At 43.1% G+C, this 18,418-nt stretch overlaps 1 protein-coding gene across 1 annotated transcript in view; it reads right to left on the reverse strand.

Moving 5' to 3' along the window:
* Positions 1-8,234: 8,234 nt before the first annotated feature.
* Positions 8,235-18,418, reverse strand: part of LRP10 (LDL receptor related protein 10) — a 29,365-nt gene continuing 19,181 nt past the window's right edge. The window contains 5 exon segments of the mRNA XM_026683110.2: positions 8,235-11,897; positions 11,900-11,941; positions 11,944-12,307; positions 14,572-14,701; positions 15,430-16,285. Coding sequence (XP_026538895.2) covers positions 11,752-11,897; positions 11,900-11,941; positions 11,944-12,307; positions 14,572-14,701; positions 15,430-16,285 — 1,538 coding nt within the window. The 3' untranslated portion in view covers positions 8,235-11,751.

Raw genomic sequence — 18,418 nt, forward strand, 5'->3', positions numbered from 1 at the left:
AGGGTGGGGTGGGGGCCAAGACAAAACCAGAGAGACACCCCCCCACACATGCTCGCAAAAGGGACAGGCTGCCCTGCCCACCTTCGTGTCTCCAAAACGCACCTGTGTTCCCAACTATTGTTTCTTGCGCGCGGCGCGGGCGGGGGGTGGGTGGGTAACTGGAGGAGCTCCGCCGCTCCAGGTACGCCACAGTGCCCAGGGGAAGGAAAGGAAAGGAAAGGAAAGGAAAGGAAAGGAAAGGAAAGGAAAGGAAAGGAAAGGAAAGGAAAGGAAAGGAAAGGAAAGGCAGGCAGTCAGGCAAGAAGGAAGGAAGGAAGGAAGGAAGGAAGGAAGGAAGGAAGGAAGGAAGGAAGGAAGGAAGGAAGGAAGGAAGGAAGGAGAGGATTTAGCCAGAAGGGTGTGTGAAGATGGCAGGCAGGTAGACCCAGGGTGTGTTTCCTGGCCAGGCTCCAGCTTGGAGGGAGCTGGAAGGGATTGGAGGGCTGGAAGGAGGGGGGTCAAAGGAAGAGCCAGATGGCAGCTGTGTGTGTGTGTGTGTGTGTGTGTGTGTGTGTTTGTGTGTGAGACAAGGAGATAGCTAGCTAAGGAAGGTGTAATAGAAGGATTTGGAAAGTTTTGGTGGTGCAGCAATGAGATGAAACACCACCCAGCTGAGAAGCATCAATCAATGGGTTATAATCCAGGGAGTGAAAACAGTGGGGGGGGGGGGGGAGACCCACAGACAACTCGAGAGGGGGAGGAGAGGAGGAAGGAGGTCTGCCAGCATGGGGAAAGGGATGGGGGAGCAGGGTGTCTTCACACCAAGGCAATTTGCTTGGTTCCAGTTCATCCCTGTTGTGAATCTCAACCTTGGGGTGTAGACTTAGCCAATTCTGGCTGACCAACCAGGGTTATAACATGGCTTCCTGGAGGAGGGTTGGTGGTGGGTGGAGGCCATATGGCAGAAGCTGGGGAAAGAACTGAATTGCAATTGGCTTGGCTGCCTGGACAGATCTGTCCCTCATTTATCTCCTGGAGGGTTTGCAGAATGCAAGATTACAAATTAACTGAGTTGGAAGGGAGGTTGTAGGACATCTAGTCCAACCCCGCCCCCACCCCCACCCAAGCAGACCCTATGCACCATTTTGACAGATGGCATTCCAGTCTCTTCTTGAAATTCTCCAGGGATGAAGCTCCCACAACATCTGAAGGCAACTTCTGTTCCATGGGTTGATTGTTGTCCCTGTCAGAAAATGTCTCCTTATTTCCAGGTTGAATCTCTCCTGGATCAGTTTCCATCCATTATTCCTTGTCTGGCCTACAGGCGCTTTAGAAAATAGCTTGACCCCTTTCTCCTCTCTGGGGCAGACTGCTATCCTGTCTCCCCTGGTCCTTCTCTTCCCTAGACTAGCCAAGCCCAGTTCCTGCAACCATTCATCGTATATTTTAGTCTCCAGTCCCCTCATCATCCTGGTTGCTCTTCTCTGTACTTTTTCTAGAGTCTCAACATCTTTTTTTATAATGCGGTGACCAAAACTGAATGCAGTACTCTAGGTGTGGCCTTACTAAGGCTTTATAGAGTGTTATTAGTACCTCCCTTTATCCCTCAGTTAATGCAGCCTAGGATTGTAATGGCTTTTTTGGCTGCCGCCAAAGATGGAAAGCAAAGGAGTCTGGGAAAATAGAAAGGGTAATAATAATAATAATAATAATAATAATAATAATAATAATAATAATAATAATAATAATAATAATAATAATAATAATAATAATAATACAAAAAATCTCTGCAGGTAACTCAAACAAGTGAGCCAAGTTGCATTCCAGTCAGGAAGATTTATTTTAAGAATAATGGATTGTAGGAAAACCTGACTGGACTATGATTGGGTTTACCCCTAGTCTAAGATTGTGTTTGCTTTGCTTCGTGTTGAATCCATTGTGATTCCCCTCCTACAGGTAGTCCTTGACTTACAACCACTCATTTTGCAACCAAAGTTAGAACAGCACTGACTTCCGGTTTGAGCTTCTTCGGCGACAGACAGAAATCCGCGATCGTGCGCGGTTTCGGTCTGGGCTCGCCGCTGGAGCGCCCCGAGCCGGCTGGTTTCGGGGCTAAGCCACCCCGTAGAGGTGGTGAAGAGGGGGGAGACCGCCAGCAGGGTCGAGGAGAGCCGCATCTCTCCTCCCCAGCTGGCCATTACTCCCTTTCCTGAAGGCGGTTGCAGCGGTGGTCAGAAATGGCCACCTCAAAGAAGAACTTGACCGGAAAAGAATGTGCAGGAGAAAGATAAGAAGTGAAAGTTTTGGCTGACCAGGTTAAATTGTAAAAGCAACAACTAAGGTACCCTGGAATTTAAACTTACAAAAAATAACATCGCTCCCAAAGAAGAGTTGGAAGCAGTGAAGGAAAGTGAAAAGGGAAAGGTTTGGCTTTTTTTCCCCTTCTCTCTCCTTCCCTATACTGACAACTAAGAGACTTAAATAAGAAATTGGAAAAATCCGCTGACATCAATAGGCAATTAAGCTGAAAATAAAACAAAATGCCAAAGGGATAATAAAGATTTCTGGACATTAAAAACTTTCTTTTTCATAAGCAGGAAGGGAGAGAAAAGAATAAGGGCAGGATCTGGTAGAGGAGGAGACTGCCTGGAATTAAAAAGAATCTACAGTAAAACTTCAACAAGACTTCTAAAAGATACATTTTAACTGAAACTTTGCAACTAAATAGTAACCTCAGGAAGAGAAAGTGAAAAAAAAGAGCAAAAAAGAAACAGCTTGTGTGTATTTGGATTATTTGGTGATCTTTGGATTCTTGGTTATTATATTTGAATGATTAAAATCAATCGGGTGGTTGTTTAAAAACTTATACAATGGCACCACTTCTGGATGAATTGAAAATGGAACTTAAAAAGTACAAAGAAGATGCACAAGAAGGGAAGGGTTCTTTTGGCTTCGTTTTTCAATTCTTAGAAATGGAGATTTGGAACTATGAGAAACAACAAGAAAAGACTGCAAAACAAGAAGACTGGGACAAAGAAGAAGCCATCTTTAATGAACAAGCAATTTTATGTGGGGAAGAAAAAGGAAAGGGGGAAAGAGAATGGAGAATTTAAGACTTAAAAAAACAACCAAAGAAAAGAAAAATAATTCGAAAAATAAGTATAATACTGGAAAGCAACAGAAGAGGGGAATACAGAAGAGAGAAATAGAGGTAGAGAGAAGAAGAGAGGGAAGAAGGAAAGGAAAAGAAGTTACAAAGGACTGGAGCAAGATATAGAGAAACAGGACCTATTTAGAGATAATGGGTGAAAATCTAACTGAAAAAGGGATTCTGTAAAGGTACATAAGATTGTATTGTTATATTAGTAATAGAAATAACTTCAGAAAATTGGAAACAACGTATGATTAAAATGAGGGATAAAATAGTGTAATTTAGTGAAATGTTTGTAAATAAAATAAGTGAAATAAAATAAATGAGAAAATTGAATTAGGAAGGAACGGGAACATTTTAATTAGTTAATGTTTTATAAAATATAAGTGAAGGGAGGGGGAATTAACTATGGAAAGCTTATAATTGTTCCCATAGAAGTATGATATTTAATTGAAAAGTAATGTTAAAGATGTTAAGACTTTAATGAACATTAATATTAATGATAGAATTGAATTGGAATGGAATGTTGTTTTAATTATATACATTTATAATTTTTTTCTTTTTTTAAGAATACAGTGTGTATTTTAAGAATGTACCAAGCAGAATCCGAATGGAAGTTATGTATTATATTGAATGTTACAACTTTAGGAAAAGATATAAAGGCGTCATACTCCAATCAGTAACTACAGGAGAAATTTTGTTTAATGAGAAAAGATAATAGATAATTGAAACAGGGCAGACAAAAAATATAAATACAATGATTTGAATTGAGATGAGATGAGATAATTAAAATAAAATTGAGAAAATTAAAAGAGGGGAGAAGCTATGCAGAAAATGTAAAATAGTAATAAGATATGGAATAGAATATAAAAATGAGCATGAACCTGAATTTGTGTCTGTACGAAGAAATGTAACCCGGGATTACGCTGCTTTCAAAAAAGATGTTTTATTTGTATTTTTTTTTCTCTTTGTGAAAACTCAAATAAAATTTACAACAACAAAAAAAAGTTAGAACAGCACTGAAAAATTAGCGAGTTTGGGCCAATCACCAACAGATGGTGAGTTCTAGTCCCTCCTTAAGTATGAAAGCCGCCTGGTAAATTTTGGGCCAATCATCGAGAGACTGGGAGTTCTAGTCCCTCCTTTGGTATGATTGGGTGATTTTGGGCCAATCACACTCTGTCAGCCCAACCCACCTCACAGGGTTGTTGTTTTGGGGAAAAATAGGAGCAGAAAGAAGCATCAGGTTATGTTCACTTTCTTATTTATAAAAAATAATTTTAAAAAATCTAAAACAAAAGTGAAAGAGAAAAGAAGATGCTGAAGAAAACATGGATGGCCAAAAAGTGAACTAAAATGCAATATTGAAGAAAGACTATGAACATTGTCTCTGATGCAGCTATTTTAAATTACCAGGGTGCAAAGGAAGCTAAATTAACAGCCTAAATAGGAACTCCAGGGAAAAAACCCACATTAAATCACATTATTTTCTTGGGGAATGAATCCATGGAACCATCTGATTGATAGATCCTTTCTCACAAGCCAGGATGGGCAGGGAGGAGGAGGAAAACTGGAAAAAGAGGAGGAAGAAAAAGAGGAAGAGGAAGGGGAGGAGAAAGAAAGGAGAAGAAGGAAGAAGGAAGAGGAGGAGGAGGATGAAGAAGAGTGAGGAAGAGGAGGAAAGGGAGGAGGAAGAAAGGAGACAAAGGAGGAAGGAAGAAGAGGAAGGAAGAGGAGAAGGAAGAAGAGGGGAGGAGAAGGAGGAAGAAAGGAGAAGGAGGAAGAAGAAGAAGAGGAGGAGGAGGAGGGAGGGAGGAGAGAAAGGGGAGTTGAAGGAAGAAGAGGAGGAGGAAGAAAACTGGAGGAATAAGAGGAGTAAGAAGAGGAGAGGAAGAGGAGGAAGGTGAAAAAGAGGAAGAGCAAGAGAAGGATGATGAAGAGAAGGAGGAGAGGAGGAAAGTGAAGAAGAAGAAGAGAAGAAGGAGGAGGAAAAAAAAACTGGAGGAAGAAGAGGAAGAGGAGGGGGACGAAAAGGAAGAACAAGGCTGGCTGCGGCTGCGTGCACCAGAGAGAGTCCTTCGCTTTAAAGATGCTGATTTAGCTGCTCAATCTAATTAGGCCAGAGGGGAGAATTACTCATGGGTGGGAAGGTACTAATGGGGCATAATTAATGCCTGCCAGAAAATCAGGAAGAAATCTCTCTTCCTCCACCTCCCCCATCCCCTCTCTAGCTCAGCCTTGAAGACACAGCAAAATCAGGATCTGCATCACATGTGAATGGAAGCACGGATGGCTGCTTGCAACCTGGCCGTGTGTGTATGTGTTTGTGTGTGTGTGGGCTTCTTTGATGTCTCCGGATTGAAAGGGATGGGGTGGGGGATGAAAATAAACCCCCTTGCCTGCCCGTGACTAGGATGCTGCCCGGATTCTTGCAGGACCCGGTCCTCCCCATGTCTGGCAGTTGGCAGGTCAACAGGCTGGATCCTGTCCAGGGCGCAAGCTACATAATGGACGGCCACAGATTTCAGCCACCATTTAATCTGGAGCAGCTGAATTTTTCTTCTGGCTGTTTCCTCCGTGTAAAACCTTCAGGCATGGGGGTGGGGAAACCACTGGAACCGGGGTCTCCGGGGAAAGCTTTGCGGTTTAAACAAGAACCGTCGAAGGCTGCTCACCCTTAAAATGGAGGTCTTCCGTGGTGAACGGTTCCCCAATTGAATGACTTTTTCAGCGTCTGATTTTAGCGGGACCTATGGCCATTGAAAGTGGCTAGGAACCCGAACAAATAAATGGGATTCTTTTGTCCCCTGGGGACTGAAATAGAAAGTAAAATTCCATCTCATCCATGAGATAGCTTTTTCTGGGATAAGAGGCGGGTTATCAGAATTGATGGTAATGTAAGGTCATCCAGTCTGACCCCACATCTGAGGATCGCCCACTCGCTGTCTCCTTCAGAATCAGAGCAGATCTGCTCCCTTAATAAGATGCTGCTCCTTAGCAGTAGAGGAGGAAGAAGAGGAGTTAGTAGTGGAGGAGGAGGAGGAGGAGGAGGAGGAGGAGGAGGAGGAGGAGGAGGAGGAGGAGGGGAAGGAGTTAGTGGTAGAGGAGGAACAGTTAGTAGTAGTGGAGGAAGAAGAGGGGAAGGAGTTAGTAGTAGAGGAGGAAGAGTTAGTAGTAGAGGGGAAGAGGAGGAGTTATAGTAGAGGAGGAAGAGGAGAGGAAGGAGTTAGTGGTAGAGGAGGAAGAGTTAGTAGTAGAGGAGGAAGAAGAGGGGAAGGAGTTAGTAGTAGAGGAGGAAGAGGAGGAAGAGTTAGTAGTAGAGGAGGAACAGTTAGTAGTAGAGGAGGAAGAAGAGGGGAAGGAGTTAGTAGTAGAGGAGGAAGAGGAGGAAGAGTTAGTAGTAGAGGAGGAAGTAGAGGAGGAGTAACCACTATAGTAGTTACTTCCCACAATCATCATACAGTAGCTACTAAGTGATTGGTCATAAGAGAAGGACTATCAATATAGTGAGAAGTCAACTCCCATAAACATAGTCCTTGACTTTTAACCAATTGGTTAGTGGCTGTTTTAAATTACAACAGGCCTCCAGAGGGCTGCTTACAATCTGGATTCGAATCCTGACAGCCTGAGTGGCTCTGCAGTCACAAGATTGCAACTTAGGTGGTCAGTGATCAGCCTGAATTTATGTCCATTTACGGCCCTATAAGCAGAATTTTATGTTTTTGCCATAAACTGGTGTTTACTTTCAGCAAAACATGTCCACTGTCGACCATGGATTTGTTTAATGACCACTGCAAAACAGGTCATAAAATGGAGAACAGCCATTTGGTGATCATCTTAAAAGCCGGCCCGATTTAGGGATTGTAATTCCAGGCTCAATGCTGGTCATAAATCAAAAACGACAAATTCCAAAATAACTTCTCCCAGGTGTCATATGGCCCCGCCCATTTGCATTGTGGCCCCGCCCACTTCAGACCACAGCCCCCCCCTTCCTTCAATGTTCGGTGCAGTTTTGATCCATTAAAATATTAACTCCTCCAATTTACCGATGTTCCCAAAAATAAAATTACATTCACACCGGGTTTTGGTTGACCAAGCCAGGCAACCTGTTTGCAGATGAGTGCAGATAGTACTTACAACTTTTGTTTAGTGACCATTCAAAGTTACAACGGCTCTGAAAAAGGCGACTTACGACCGTTCTTCATAGTTACGACCATCGCCCTACCCATGATCAAAATTCAGATGCTTGGCAACCGCTTCACATTTATGACTGTTGCTGTGTCCCTGGGGTTGTGCGATCCCCTTTTGTGACCTTCTGACCAGCAAAATCTACTTGGGAAGCAGAGTTTGCTTAGCGGCCGGGTTACTAACTTATCAACCGCAGTGATTTGCTTAACAGTGGCAAGAAAAGTCGTAACATGAGCCAAAGCGTGGCCAATGCCTCCTTCAACGAGTTAAATTTTGGGCTCCATTGTGGTCGTAACTCAAGGACCATATCGTGCCCCAGCATATAATCTTTTATATGCTGTTGTTGCTCTCTAGCCCCATTGAGTGGCCAGAGGGACAAATATGCCCCAACATATGATCTTTATATACTGTTGTTGTTCTTTAATCCCATCTGGAGAGACAAATGCCAAGTATATTGTTTGAAGCTGACCCAACCCCTTTACCCATCAGCCCAAACTCTCAAAACAAGACTTTAGCATTTGGAGGACACAGAAGCACAGAGAAGAATCCATCTTAATCCGTGAAACATGGTCATCCAAGGACAAACCCACATCCCACATGCAGAGCATCGCTGGTGAGATTTAAATTATTCTTATTTATTAATTGTTATGTTTGGCAGTAATCCAATACTGCTTGTCTTGTATTTGGTTCTCATTGTACGTATCCCTGTTTTCTCCAGTTTCACCATATCCTGTTCCTTCAAGCCTTCAGATCTACACACACGGTCTGTTTTATTGGAGGATAGGTAGGTTTAGCAGCCTGTCGAGCTGCACATAGACTAACGTGTAGTGAGGACAGAACAGACCGCCTGTCACGATAAGATCTGGATTAAATAAAGGAATTCAAACAAACAAACAAATAAACCACACCAAAAAGATAGGACAAAAAAATTTGCTTTATTTTAACGATTAAAAACATCCTCTTTCTGAGGGGGGGGGGGGAGCAGCTCGTAGCAAAATTGTAAAGGCAACAGAAGGTGAAATTACACACCGAACAGCCCTCAGTTAGTGGTCACAGCTCAAGAACGAAAAAGACATAGTGCAAATACTTGTTATGACCTTTACCCGCGCTCAATTTGAGGAACAAAACAGCAGGACGATGAGGCCTCCAATTCAGTGATTTCTTAACTACCTCTGCCAGCCAATGAACAAATAGACAGTATACATGGATATATATATGAATTTACACGTTAACAGAGAGACACATGAAGAATTTGGCACCTGGAACACCCAGTCAATCATAAATTAAGAATAAAATAGAATCAGAGTTGGAAGGGGCTTTGGAGGTCTTCTAGTCCAACCCCCTGCTTAGGCAGGAAACCCTACACCACTTCAGACAAATGGTTATCTAATCTCTTCTTAAAACCTTCCAGTATTGGAGCATTCACAACTTCTTGAGGCAAGTTGTTCCACTGATTAATTGTTCTGTCAGGAAATTTCTCCTTAGTTCTAAGTTGCTCCTCTCCCTGATTAGTTTCCACCCATTGCTTCTTGTCCTGCCCTCAGGTGCTTTGGAGAATAGCTTGACTCCCTCTTCTTTATGGCAGCCCCTCAGATATTGAAAGATGCTATCATGTCATCCCTAAATCTTTTTTCCCCCCATTAAACTAGATATACCCAATTTCTGCATATGTTTTATCCTCCAGTCCCCTCATCATCTATGTTGTTCTTCTCTGCACTCTTTCCAGAGTCTCCACATCTTTTTTTTACACATTGGCGACCAAAACAATAACATTAATTTAGCAGTCTCCCTCCTGGCCCCTGGACGTCTATTTTTTTTCTGGAGAATTGACTCCCATAGCTTCCTCCAAGTTGTATTTTACCAACCTAAATCCCAGAAGCCACACTGAGAACCAGCATAGGTAGTTCTCGACTTACAACAGTCCATTCAGCGACCATCCGAAGTGACAACACTGCCTCCAAAAAGGGACTTACGACCGTTTTTTTCTCCCACAGATATAACCTTCGCATTGTGACGTGATCAAAATCGAGACGCTTAGCAACTGACTCGTCTTTATGACGGTTGCGGTGTCGATGGGGGAGCAAGGTTCGCTTAACAACCATGTCACCAACTTGATTCACTGAACAACTGTGGCAAGAAAGGTCATAAAAATGGAGCAAAGGTCACCTGACCCTTGTCTCACTTAACAACATAAATTCTGGGCTCTGTCATGGTCGTAAGTCAAGGATCACCAGTGGCGTCCCGGGTTTCTCTTCAAAATGTCTACCTCTCTTGGGAGAAATTACGGCACCATTTACAATTTTTTCCTTTTTTAAAAAGTTTGTCTCAAGCTTGTGTTTATTTGCATTCTATGGGCTTTGTAAAAATAAAGATAAATAAAACGACTGGGCAGAGAGCCAACACAGATTTTATGGAGGTTTTCCCCCCTTTTTTCCTCCCTCCTCTTGCCTAAAAATATAATGAAAACTGAGGCACTGCTTTTATTATTATTATTATTCTTTTTTTAAAGAAAAAAAGAAATCAGACGGTATTTGAATCCAGTCAGGGTAAACAAAGCTTGGGATGGTTTTTTTAAAAAAAATCTTAACTGGTTAACGTGGATTTTAGTGGGTTTAATCTAAACCAATGTTGGATACAGGTAGTCCTCGACTTACGATGGTTCATTTAGAGACCGTTCAGTTACAAGGATACTGAAAAAAAGTGACTTTTTCTTCTTCGTACGGTCACGTGATCAAAATTTCAATGCTTGACAACTGACTCCTATTTACGATGGTCGCCGTGTCCTGTGGTGGAGGGGAAATCAGGCAGATTCCCTTTTGCAACCTTCTGACCAGCAAAGCCAACGGGGAAGCATGATTCTTGTGACTCACTGAACTGTGGCAAGAACGGTCATAAGATGAGGCAAAATTCACTTTAACGGATGTCTTGCTTAACAACATAGATTTTGGGCTCAATTGCGGTCGTACGTCGAGGACTATCTCTGTTTTTCTGCCACAGACCACTTCATCACCTGTTAGGTCGTATGCCAGCTTGTTTTGGAGAATTTTGGATTTGAAATCCAGAAAAAATAGTGTGTGTCTGGGGGAAACCGCCATCGCCCACTTCACTGATGTGAAAGAAATCATAACCTCATTTAAGAACACTTTTAAGAATTTAAGAACAATTTTGTAAAAATAACCCTGATTTTTCCAATCATATTTATTTCAGAGTAATTGGGTGTACACCTCATATTTGTCACTATAAAGCAGTTTTTCTCAAACTCAGAAATTTTAAGATGGGTGGACTTCAACTTCGAGAATTCATGCTGGCTGGGGGAATTCTGGGAACTGAAGTCCACCCATCTTTAAAGTTGAAAAGCACTTTAAAGTTGAAAAGCACCCATCTTTAAAGTTGAAAAGGACACAATCCACAATGAATACCGCTAAATTCTGCTCTTAAAAGTTTTCTTTTATCCTTCATACAAAGTCTAGTTTATTTACAGCTGTTTGGACATTCAATGTGCAAAATTTCTTTCTTTCTATTGGCTGTGCTTTGAAAAAATAATTTACTTACAAAAGATTTATCAACAAAAGATTCCAGGTATTTTCCATCTTTCTTTTTTTTTCTTTGACTTTTTTTTTTTGTGTAAATCTAGGATTCGCTTCCACAGAACACAGAAAAAAAGAACGATTGGCTAGTAAAAAAGTTTCACCGTAAAACGTGATTCGCAAAGAAACAGTTCCGGTGGAATTATTACATATATGTATAGAGAGAAATTTTCAGCTTTCCATAAATTCACAAAAATAAATCTTCAGTTGCGATACACGATGGACAATTGGAAGGTCAAATTGCCGCCAAGGGGAAAAAAGTCAAATCAAATTACTGCATGTTAGAGAAGCTGCCTTCGTGCCGCTAAAGGTTATTCTGGATTGTATCTTTGCTTCCTTCATTTTTTTTTTTTTTTTAGCCAGGCAAATACCTGGAGTGTTTCTCCAAAAAATGCATTTTATTCTTTCCTCCTCCTTTTTAAAGAAGGATCTTTAAAATGCCAAGCGCATATACTTCGATAACTTTCAACACAAGCTCCCTGTTCAGGGTCAAAGACATCTAAAAGTTCTCTCGAGAATGATTGTGCAATTTGAGAACACAAATTGCAATTTCACAAGAGAACAATCCCCTCTACAGATTAAGATTGAAGAAGCCAAGAAAAAGATCCATCAGATTTCTGCAACCCTCAGTGGATCCGAAAAGGGAGCGGACTCCAAAGGCCAAATGAAACCATTCCTGGTGGCCAAAACGCCGACAAGAAAGCAGAAATATTTTTGGGGGTGGGGTGGGGAAATAAATTGGGGTGGGGGTGGGGAAACATGGAAAGATCTGCAGGAAAGAAAAATAGACTTGACTATCCGGTCGCTGGTGACAGATTTTCTCAAGGCCACGTCCAGCCCAATTTCTCAAGTCAGAAGAGGTTCGTCGTCGCCATTCCAGCTCTCGAAGTTCTCAAGTTGCGGGTCAGTGAGAGGGACGAGAAGCACTTCGTCTTCATCATCAGGAGATGGAAACATGCTCCGTTCCTCTCCAGCCTCCGCGGAGCAGGTGAGCGTGGGGAGAAAAGCCGGACACGGAGGCTGCGCATGACCCCGTAAACCGTGGAGTAGGCCGCGGGATGTGAGGAGCCGGCGTGGGTTCCACAGGAACTGGTGGGACCTTGGCAGCAAGAAGCGGCGCTTGGTCTTCTGGAAGCTGGGAAGAAACATTTCCGTTCCAATGGGATGGTTCGGCCAGGTCATCAGGCGCGGGAGATGAGTTAGGGGCGGCGGTGGAAGCCGTAGTTGAAGATGAGGCGGGGGAAGCCAGGGCAGGGAGTAGCCCCAATCGGCGCATACGCCTCGTCAGACGTCGTACGAAGCGGCTTTGATGGGGACGACATGCCCCATTGGTTCCCGCAGGGCTGGCTGGGTCCCGTCGCAAGAGATGCAGGAGGGACCGCAAATTCCCCAGGACCGAATTCTGAAACGAGAACCCGGAAAAAAGTCAGATCTTCAGCTTCACACATTCACAGCTTGAAAAAGAAAGCTGAAGTTGAGAGTTGTCCCTTGGACTACAGGTAGTCCTCGGCTTACAACAGCTCATTGAGTGATCGTTTGAAGCCACAATGGCACGGAAAAAAAGTGACCTACGACCGTTTTCACAATTACCACTGTTGTGGTATACCACACAATCAAAACTCAGACACTTGGCAACTGGTGCATAGTAATGATGGATCCAATATCCCAGGGTCGTAAGATTCCCCACTTTGTGCCCTTCCAACAAACAAAATCAACCGGAAATGATTCACTTAACAACCATTTTACTAACTTAACATCTGCAGCGATTCACTTAACAACTGTGGCAAGAAAGGTTGTAAAATGAGGAGAAATTCACTTTACTGTCTCACTTAGCAACTTAGCAATTTTTTTGGGGGGGGGGTCAATCGTGGTCATAAATCAAGGATTATATGGAATCCTAGTTCTCCTTGGTAGAAATTTAAGAGTGATTGCTGTGGTTGGGTGTCTCTTACAGTTAAAAGACATACCTTTAGAAAGGGCCTACAGAAGACCATGAAAAGAAGTAGTAGATCTTAACAGTTTTGGGGTCTTCGTGAGATGGACCAAGAATGTCTTATGACTTTTTAGGAAGACCAGCAAATGAGGAACATCACAAAAATGGGCCCATTGGCCCTCAAGACTACAAAGTCAATAGTACACACCCATGTTTTTATCCATCATTCATTCTTGTCTTCTGCTGCTCTACAAACCTCTTGAGATGTTGCTTCTCAACCTTCACAGATAGGTATATTATACATAAGTACAGATTAATAGAGTTGGACGGGACCTTGTAGATCATCTAGTCCAACCACCCCCTCCGCCCAAGCAGGGAACCCTACGCCATTTCTGACAAGATGGCAGTCCAGTCTCTTCTTGAAAGCCTCCAGGGATGAAGCTTCCACAACTTCTGAAGGCAACTTCTGTTCCATTGGCAACTTCTGTTCCATTGTTCTCACTGTCAGAAAATGTCTCATTTCCAGGGTGAATTTCTCCTTGTTCAGTTTCCATCCATTGTTCCTTCACTGGCCTTCTGTGCCTTGGAAAATAGCTTGACCCCCCTCCTCTCTGTGGCAGCCCCTCAGATATTGGAAGGCTGCTATTCTGTCTCCCCTATTTCCCTAGACTAGCCAGGCCCAGTTCCTGCAAACATTCATCGTGTGTTTTAGCCTCCAGTCCCCTCATCATCCTGGTTGCTCTTCTCTGCCCTCTTTCTAGAGTCTCAACATCTTTTTTATAGTGTGGTGGCCAAAACTGGATGCAGTACTCTAGGCGTGGCCTTACTAAGGCTTTACAGAGTGGAATTCACCTTTTGGTTTTTTACACTTAATTAAAGGACCATTTTAAAGGTGCTTTTCTCATTGGTCATATTAAGCAGTCTTCCTGACCTGGAAGCCCCATAGTCACCATTTCCCCCCCAGAATAATATGCAAGTAATCCTTAATTTATGACTATAATTCAGCTCAGAATTAGGGTTGTAAGTTATGGTGGTCTTTAAATGGGTCATCATGGGACCAACTCAATTTCACAACATTTTTTTTGTCCTATGTCTAATCCTCCACTAATTAAATAAGTTCATTTGATCCAGTGGGTGGTTTTGCCAGAAACTGGAAGCAAATGCCAAAAATTCGGGGGGGATATCACAAATCAAAAATAATGTGACCACAACACACATAATACAAATCATTGTGAACATGAGCCAGTAGCCAAGCGTCCAACATATGTGGCCACAGGGAGATGGTATTGGTGGGATCATCTTAGGAGTCTTGGGGTCGGGTATGTGATAAGTTGTTAAGTGAGGACTACCTGTATATTTTGCTTGTCGGACATAATTTCATGGAAGGACTTGCCCCCAATCAAGACGCTAGAGCAATTTCATTGTGGGCCACATCAGGGTTGTGGTTGACCTCGGGGGCGGGGGGCGGGCAAGGGGTGTGTGGCTGACTGGGTAGGTGTGGCCATCTTGATGCCACTCACTGGGTGTGGCTGACTAGGTGGGCGTGACCCTCTTCACACCACTCCTCACTGGTGCTCTTCTGAGTCTTCAAACATGGCCACTTTAGGACTTGTGGACTTCAACTCCCAGAATTCAGCATGGTGGGCTGAAGAATTCTGGGAGTGGAAGTCAAGTCAGTTTGGAGACCTCTCTGGTCTTGAGGAAGGTACGTGAAGAGTGTTGGGCCCACTTACCTGATTTGGATGCTCAACCGGGAACCCTTCTACTGGAGGAATAACCCCGCGAGCGATGAGCTGCCCGTAAGATGGTGGAGCCTGGCGCTGAAGCAGCTGGGCCTCCATTCGTGACATAGGTGCTAAGACTCTAAAGGAGGGAGAAATCAAGAGAATGATAATCGTTGTTCCATTCTTAAGCGTGTAACCCTGATTCGCCATCCTTACCCTTCCTTATTTTCTTAGCAAGATTTTATCAACTGCGCAACCTCCAGCTGTGTGGACTTCAACTCCCAGAATCCCATTGGCATCATGGCCAATGCTAAGGAATTGGTTCACCTTCCTGGTGGACAGCTGAGTTGGGGAAGGTTAGTCTCCTTAAAAGAGTATTTTCTCTAGTTTCTTTCCTAGTTTTTCCCTGTATGAGGAGAAACCACTGCAATTCATTGGTCCTTCATTCTCACTGGGTTGGTATGTTCAAATTTATAAATCTTGGAGGACCTTTATGATTGTCTACAGCAGCCTCAGCAACCTTAAAATGCATGGACTTCAACTCCCAGGATTCCTGAGGATGTTTATGATTGTCTAGAGCAGCCCTAACAATCTTAAGATGCATGGACTTCAACAGGCTTGAGGAAGGAAGAATTCTGGGATTTGAAATCCACACTTCTTAAAACTGCCAAGGTTGGGTAACATGAAACGCTGTCCTGGGGTCAGCCCTCATCCCTAGGATGCAACTCCCTCTCCCATCAGTCCATTCACCACAGGTCCCTGCCTCCCAATATTAGCCCCTCTAGCGCATCAACTCTATCCCCATCCTCCTTTCCAGCCACCATACTACCAAAGTCCCACCCTTTATTTCCCTAACTGACCCCTCACCCAAATTCATGGCTCCGGAGCGCATACAGACGACATGTGCAGCCCAGTGCGATGACCAGAAGGAGACCACACACCAGGCTGCCGATGACGGCCGCTGTCACCACCTTTCGGGGCAGGATGTAGGAGCAATCCGCCTCGTCCGAAGTATCGACACAGTCCGCCTGCCCGTCACACACCCAGCTCTCGTAGATACAGCGGCTGTCTCTGCACCGGAAGTTCCCAGGCTGGCAGGTGTAACAATGGCGTTCATCAGCGGCATCCGCACAAAACGTTTGGTAGTTGCAACGATCGGCGGGACTGTAGCAGACGGCACCTCCAATGCCTCGTCCTCCACAGGGATACTGCCCCGGTGGGCAGCCATGGCAACCGTCCTCATCAGCGCCATTGGCACAATCCCAGTTCCCATCACAGCGCTCAGCAGTGCTGTAACATGTAGCGCCCTTGCCGCTGTCTCCTCCACAGGGGAAGTCCCATGGCACACAAAATCCTTGCACGTGATATGTAGCATTGAAACCCCGTCCTTCTGTTCCTGGCACTGCTTGGTACACTACCCATGCCTGGCTTGATGGGGAGTCAACCAGCACAATCTTGTTGTTGCTGGTGTAATCCAAGTTACGCAGCAAGTGAGGGTGGAGCGGGGTGCCGGGTACCCCATCGTACACTCGGATGGAGTCTCCAATATCTAAGTTAAGGACCGTGAAGCGAAGGATGAGGGGACGGCTATCATGGGCATCCAGAACCCACTGGCAATGTGCAGCGCCCAGTTGTGAATCCGAGTTGAAGGCGGGGGAATAAATCACCCCGTAGAAGTCGTCCAAGGTGCGGTTGCATGACACAATAGGCTGTGTTTTAGGTTCTAAAGCAGAGAACGATGAAAAAGGCAAGACACAAAAGTGACACCATTTTCATTATGTAGCAGGAGACCCACAAAATAACTTCTTTCTCTTCTACTTGTGTCTACAATGTCTCTCTAGAGCAGGGGTCGCCAACCCTTTGGACCTCAGGGACCACCAAACTCATAATTTTAGATCCCAGGGACCACTAACTGGTTCTGTGGTGTGGCCTAATTTGTGGGTGTGGTTTGGTAGTCATGTGACTGGCTGGGCATGGCTTGTATGTAAATATTATAAATAATTATATAAATATTGAATTTTTTATTAAAAAAAAGAGCAACTTTTACCCAAAATCAGGCAAAGCAGGCAGGCAGATTAAGTTGCTCACAGAATCACAGATTCATTCAGAAATCTATCTGCCATCAGCTAGCTCAGTCTGTCACATAAAATTTCCTTGCAAGCAAACTCTTAAAATTTGGTTGCAAGCAAATTCATAAAATTAACTCACAACACACCATGCATGTAAATATTGATTTTTTCATTAAAAAAAAGTAACTTTTATCCAAAATCAGGCAAAGCAGGCAAATTGAATTGCTCACAGAATCATTCAGTAATCAACTTCCGGTGACATCGCGGCATGGCAAGGTAGGAGAACTCCGCTCTGCTCTCCTACGTCAGGGTTTTTGTTCGCGGGTGACTGTTCGAGGTGGGAATCAGATCCTGGCAGGATCACCCAAGTGAGGGAGAACTCTCGGAGCCTAACTGGGAATTGCAACCATGGAGGTAAAGAAGGGAGCCTGAAGCTCAGGGCAGAAGAAGCCAGCCTGTTGAGGCTGGCCCAAATACACGACGGAACAAGTTTAAGAAGGAAGCGGAGATAACATATCGAATTTTTGTGGGTGGACAAGAACTCTGAAACTTTGAAATGGAGTGGAGGAGTGACAGTGCAACTTGCGGTGGTGGCCATTGAGACTGGCAATTCCAGGAGAGTGGAGGAAGGCAGTGGAAGTGACTGTTAGAACTGAGAAATGAGACCTCAATTTATTATTGGATATGACCGGAATATCAAGGCAACGACAGGAAAGTGGCAGCCTGTAAATGCTCATCTCGTCCGGTGTTTTTTTCTTCTTCTTTTTTTCTCTTGGAACTGATTGAAGTGGTATAGATTCACTTTATATTTATTTATAGTATATATTCAAGTAATAAGAAAATAAGATTGATTTAACTTGAGTAAGTGATATTTAATCCCTTTGGATTATATTCTATAGTTTCTTTCTCTTCTTTATTTTACATATATATTGATTGAATATAGATTAATGAATTTGATATACTGATTAATATAATGATGAGTTAATTGATTGTTCCCTCCCTCTCTTTCTCATATCCTTCTTATATTGGATACTGTGATTTACTGGAATATAAAAAGTATTAATTTGAATGTTGAACTTTTATTATATATCTAGGGAAATATTAGCTGAAATACAGTAATTAATTTAAAGAAGCGACTGGGGTTATATTATTGCTATATATCTAAGTACAGCTGAGTGATTTTTTTTCTTTTTTCTTTTATCTGTTAGACGATTTAAGAACTGATGAGTTATTGAATTTATTAAGACCAGGTATTGTATTAATACAAGGTGAAGGGAATATCTAGAATAATAGGTAGGTTTGGAAGTTTGAATATATAATTATTAACTGATGATAATTCCCTTAATCTAATGGTGGTAGGAAATTAGATTTAAGCAGATAAACAGTAGTCTAAAGTAAAATTTTAGATAACTGAGAAAATTAAATCATAAAATACAGATAAGTTTGATGGTAGTTGGCAATATAATCTGGGAAAATATATTTAGGATAGTGGACGAACAACAAAGAATTAGCAAAGATATGACTAGTACAACTACCACTATTACAGAAACAGGAAGAAAAATAGCATCAACAGTAACACCATCTACCCCCACAGTAACATTGACCCAAAAAACGATTGAAGGGATGTTGGCGCCAGAAAAATCCACAACCCAAACTAATACGCAATCGGTTCAAACTACATTATTAACTATTCAAAGCACGATGTTGGCAATGCAGGAGTCGATGTCTAAAAATCATACAGAAAGTAAAGCAGAAAGAGAAACAATGAAAGAAGAATTAAAAAATAA

The sequence above is a fragment of the Notechis scutatus genome, chromosome Z (genome assembly GCF_049901735.1).
Source record: "Notechis scutatus isolate UNSWTSFEM ecotype Mainland chromosome Z, rNotScu1.2, whole genome shotgun sequence".
Lineage (NCBI taxonomy): Eukaryota > Metazoa > Chordata > Lepidosauria > Squamata > Elapidae > Notechis > Notechis scutatus.